Here is a 5,482-nt window from a genome sequence, read left to right as displayed (position 1 = left end):
ATTCAAGTAAGTTCACCTATAGTTTGTCAAGTATTCTTACATAATAACTACTTTTTTCACTGGATCCCCCTCATGTATTAACGGAAAAAAAATCGTGTGCAAACAAGGCAATTCACGTGCTGTTAATATTTGAAATGCTTTCCCAGGGACGTATATGTATTTCTGCGCAGATTGACATCTGGTATGTGCGTCTTGTTTCTTTCATAAAAACCTCTTCTTGAAGCATTAAAGATGCAATCTAAACCATAGAATGTTTACTGTATCAGTAACTAACGCCAAATGTACTCGTACTCGTTTCTTCGCTTGTTTACTCCCCTTTTAGAACTCGGCGTCGATTCAGATTTTGTACACAACCGTGAATGTTAAAGAATCGCGTGTAACCTGTGCGATTCTCTGTTTTTAGGAATCATATTTATGATTTTGGTAAGTATTAGTCGGTATGTTTTTATCTAATTTCTCGAAGAATTTATATAAACAGCTTGGAAGCTTGACACTACGTTCGTACTCATCCGTACTCTAACTGTGTCCGTACTCAATATAACTCGAATGTAAAGTTATTATTCTTGAAATTGTGCTAGAGTCCACCAAATTGTGAAATGGTATGAACAATTATTGGTAATTTTATGTTTGTAATAACGAGAGATAAAAAAATCGTTTAAAAACCTTCAGGGTGTGCTTTTGATAGTGTTCTTGATTCTTGATTACGAAGCCTTCCGGCCGCAATAACACATCGTTGTCGTCTCCGTCTCGGTTAAATGTCTTGCAATGTAAACGTCTCTCAGGTAGTGTTTTGAAAATTTACATATTATTTTTTACATTCAAGCATTTTAGTGGAGTCCGGTTGTGTGATCGGCCAGAGAACTAGCTTAACAATTTTTTTTTGATTTATCAATTAACTGGCTAAGTTCGTCTATTATAACTGATCTTATATCTTTCCATGGGTCAATTTCTCCTAAACTTAACAGCATTTTCAATTCAAGGTCGCGGATTCAAATTTGTTTTCATTATTTCACTGTGGTTCTCTGTAATTGGGCATTTATTTCTGGGCCCTGGATACGGATATTTAAAACATGTTTACCGTTTCCAAGAACAACAGAATGGTAAATAAAAATGTACCGGAATCGTCAAGTCATCACATATGAAAACAATACATAAAGTCGTCGTACGTGTAATGTTTTTTATGCAAGAATAGCGACAATACACGTTTGTTTTGTGTATTAACGTCTGCAGAAGCCCTTGGGATATGTTTGTGACCTCGACCGACGTGTATTATCCCTACATTAAAACAAACTAAAATAACTTTTTCATATGTGGCTTATTGAATAATTAAGTTAGAAAATTACAGTGTGATTTACGCTTCTGATAATGTCGTGCTATTAGAAGCAATATGTACATGTAGTTATTTTTGCTCATTGTTTTAAATGTTCTTTAATTGAAGATAATGTGAAACTCTTTCATATTTAACCTTAAACAGGGAATATAATCCGCTTGTAATATTTTACCGTCTTACATTTCACTGCGTACAATACAATAAATGAAATGAAAATGTATGCCAAACCGTTTTTAAGAGGTTTGTTTTACAGATTAGTAATTCAGTTCTCGTATGTCATGTGTTTATACTTTATTGTGGATACCAGCGGTAAGCTGATTTACTTAACCCTGCATGTATTCCTATCAAACGTGACAAAATGACGTCGTTTTTCGCTTCTTTTAGAATGGTATGACATTTGATATTTTTGAAATCTAAAATAGCGTAAAGAAGGTACCTTTAGTTGTCCAATAAGCTGATTTCGGACATCGAAACGGGTGCATTTCGATAAGTGCTGAATTTAAGCGGTGACAACTCGGGACTGTCTGGTTTGAGAAACTTTCATGCTTGCGTGTTTTGCATGACTATTCCAGGAATAAAATCTAAGAAATATCAGCGAATTGGTTAGACAAAGCGGTATTGATTATCATTTGTTGTTGTTCAGAACTCCAACGAGCAATTATTTACAACAAATCAATGTTCCGATCTAATTAATTGGTTTTAAGAAGACATTAACACAAACAAAAGAAACCGAAAAAAGTGTTTTAAACGTAAAATTCTGTGACATTTGTTTGTTATTGAAGGATATGGATTCGTTTCAATTTGTACAAATACCTGAGACTGTAATAAAGTAATAAACCTAAATCAAACAAGTCTTAACGGACGAGAGCTAACAATTGAAAAACTTGTGATAAATTACGAAATGGAATAACAAAATTAAAGCTAGATATTAGTGTTGGATTGTTTAGGTCGTAATCTGTGGATTTTGATAAAAGTATTATGCTAGGGGAAAATATATACATTTAAATTGGTCGTATGAATTAAAAAACTATTGACCTTGGAATGTAACACTTTGGAGGTATATATGTAACGATGATTATATTTGTAAATCCTATTAGTGCTAATAAAAGACAATTTAACTAAAAATGAATTGAACTTGGGAAAAAAAATCAACAGAAGAGATGGCGGATGAATATTTTGCTCAGCAAGACAGAGAAAGGGAACGGGTATCGAAACCGAGACAAACTCGAGTAGCACCGGCGGAACAGCAGCCCAAAGAAAACCGCGATCCTAACAATTTGAATTCACATATTGAATGCCAATATTATAGTGTATTTGCAGAGCCTCAAACCAGTCCCCAATCTGTAGACTGTATCTGGGAATTTTCGGAAATAGTTTTTGACTGCTTCAAGGAGTGCTGGTACAAAATGTTTGGACTATGTTGTGGTATTTGCATCGCAATAGCGTGGGGGATCGAATTTGTGCCGGTTATATTCTCGCATGTGTGGTGCTTTACACCTTTCATCCAATTGTTAAATATAATACTCACCGGTTGGTGTAGGCCGGTCTGGTTCTTGTGCGTCAACCTTTGTATCTCGCCATGCACTCAGTCATGTGCCTACTTCTTTCACAACTGCGGGTATGGAAAGATGACCCGGCCACCGACCCCAAAAATATTTCCTGATAGGCCGAAGAGGAAAGCAGCCCCTAAACCGATAGAGAATAAGATCGAGCCCAAGAAGGAGGAGAAGGTGTTAGCCCCTGTCCCTGTAGTGGTAGCAGCAAAGGGAGAGTTTGATGAATATGATAAAGAGAAAATTGCAAAATCTGTGAAGCGTCAAATGATGTTGTTTTAATTAAATGAACTAAAAGCTTACTTTGGAATTAACATAAAAGAAACTTTCAAAAGTGCTATCAATATATGGGCTGATTAACAAGTCATAATAATTCAAAAAGATCAATGTATTCATGGCATACTGAGACCGAACAACAGCGTAGACGTTTCGGGACTTCTGTCGGCCAGACATTTCGTACCACTCATTCAGGATACTGTATCAGTTGGTGAGATCGATAGATCGATAAAAACACGTTCATTATTCGATACCGAACACGGTTGATATGTCAGTAAATAAAACGTAATTGTTTTCATGAGTTAATTCATATCCAATAATAAACGTGTTTATATCGTTTTTTCTCGGCTGACAAGTTAACCTAAACGATTGGTAGGCCTACCAACTTTTAATGCTTATGTTTGTAAAAGGAAACTGGTATTACAAAGTGGACATGGTAAATGTTACACATATTTTAAAAAGTTTTACATTTTCTTTTTCTTTTATGCATTTCCTGAAAAGTGATATCAAGAAATAGTGTTCTATATGCTTCCGTGTTGTTTTTACAATTTATTTGATACATATATATCTTATTTCAGTGTTCATTCAGTGCAAGATTTGATTTGTTTAACTTAACTATAAATACCGCAGTGTGTATGATTGCATAAACTAACAACCTGAAATTTGAAAAGTAAGTTGAAAAGCAAAGTTATTTTTGTACGAAATCTTACAGCTGTAAAAGACCTGTATTTTTGTCAAAATTACAGTCGTGATTATTTCAATTCTACACCAACGACATTAACTTTACACCTGTACATTTCAATTTATAGCTGTAAAACGACTGTAAAACAGGTCGAACTATGCACATGAGATACAGCTGTAAAAAAACTTACAGCTGTAAAAATGAAAAAGTTACAGCTGTAAATATGCCTAAAGGTTACAGCTGTAGAAATATAACAGGTGTTGAAAAAGAGAACATTATTTTAAGGGACGGAAGCAGAATTACAAAACGTTTTAGGATGAATTGTAATTCCCTAGAAAGGGTAGCAGTTACTATATTAATGGCAAAATAAATGATCTAGTAAGTAAAGAACAATATGAAATATGGTTCTAGTATAACAACTGCTAAATTAAAGAGTAGGAAACAAAGTAGAATCTATGCATCATATCATGTTTATAAAACTTTCCCTTCGAAAAAGTTACAGCTGTACTTTTGAGACATGACCATTTTACAGCTGTAACTTTCAACTAAAATTTCTACGTCTGTATTTTGAGACCTGCATTTGTTTTACACCTGTAAATTCCAACTATTTTTGATAATTCTCCACTTACAGGTCTTTTACAGCTGTTTTTTTTTCTTCAAAATACAGATCTTTTACAGACGTTTTAAAGCTGTAATACAGGTCCTATTTACGTACAGACCTTTCAAAATGAAACCTTTCTTTTGACCAATTTTTGAGCATAGACGTTTACATGTATATTACTTGCTTTATTCACTTCATTAGTTGTAGATTAGCGAACATGTACAGTTTATATATATTATGAAACCTAAACATTTATGTATTCAGACTGACAATATGCAGACTTTGCTTATTTTTGTGAGTTACTTAGATTACCTTTCGGCTTCATTAGGTATCATAGAATTACATATGACAAAACTATACATTGTATGTGATTTGTCAGCTTTTTGATATCTTTCAACAAAAGGTAATTTTCAAAGACCCCTACGTTCTGTGTCAAAAGTCTTTTACACATTACGGTAACATACTTTATGGGAAGATAAATGTTCAAATCATGTTAGGTTTAGTTTTGTACATGTTTCCGCCACTTAAGTGGCTCAGTTAAGTGCTTACAAGTAGAAAGCTATCTGTGATATCAATTTATTTCAAACATTTGATAAAACATTAAACATGTCAAGTAAAGATCGTGTGTTTGTTTAGTACTTTAGAACATATCTAATTAAGGCTTCTTTTTTTACGTTGGTAACGTATTTTCCTAAAGGACAAATGATGATGTATTGCTGTTTTATTAGCCTGGCTCCCTGGCTGCATAGTTATTTTTTATATAAATACTGAAAGCAAAATAAGAAAATCTTAAGCTTCTAAAATAGCACATTTTATCTGATGGCTGAAGCTATGAGCCAGGGACAGTAAAAAATGTCGATGTAGGACGGATTACACCAAACCGGAAGTGACTACTCAGTGTTACATGTGAAGTAGTCCAAAATGTAGTTCCATGCTATGGATGAAATCTGGTATAATGAGTGACATAAGGAGGTGACAGTTAAAATTTTGACTTCTGTTTATTGCTTATAGTATTGAGAATAGATCTAGACCATTTTCAT

General features: G+C 33.9%; 1 protein-coding gene across 1 annotated transcript; it reads left to right on the top strand.

Annotated features, from left to right (window-relative positions):
• The first annotated feature begins 1,564 nt into the window (after positions 1-1,564).
• On the top strand, positions 1,565-5,060 carry LOC123554403 (caveolin-2-like). Its single transcript, XM_045344531.2, has one exon. The coding sequence runs from the start codon at positions 2,491-2,493 to the stop codon at positions 3,163-3,165; it is 675 nt and encodes a 224-aa protein (XP_045200466.1). The 5' UTR covers positions 1,565-2,490; the 3' UTR covers positions 3,166-5,060.
• The last annotated feature ends 422 nt before the right edge of the window (positions 5,061-5,482 follow it).

The sequence above is a fragment of the Mercenaria mercenaria genome, chromosome 15, assembly GCF_021730395.1.
Source record: "Mercenaria mercenaria strain notata chromosome 15, MADL_Memer_1, whole genome shotgun sequence".
In the NCBI taxonomy this organism is placed as follows: Eukaryota; Metazoa; Mollusca; class Bivalvia; order Venerida; family Veneridae; genus Mercenaria; species Mercenaria mercenaria.
The sequence above is the reverse complement of the archived record's forward strand: the minus strand, read 5'-3'. Positions and strand labels throughout refer to the sequence as shown.

Bases quoted from the DNA above. Each gene is read 5' to 3' on its own strand.
- LOC123554403 (XM_045344531.2), top strand. From the start codon at position 2,491: ATGGCGGATGAATATTTTGCTCAGCAAGACAGAGAAAGGGAACGGGTA.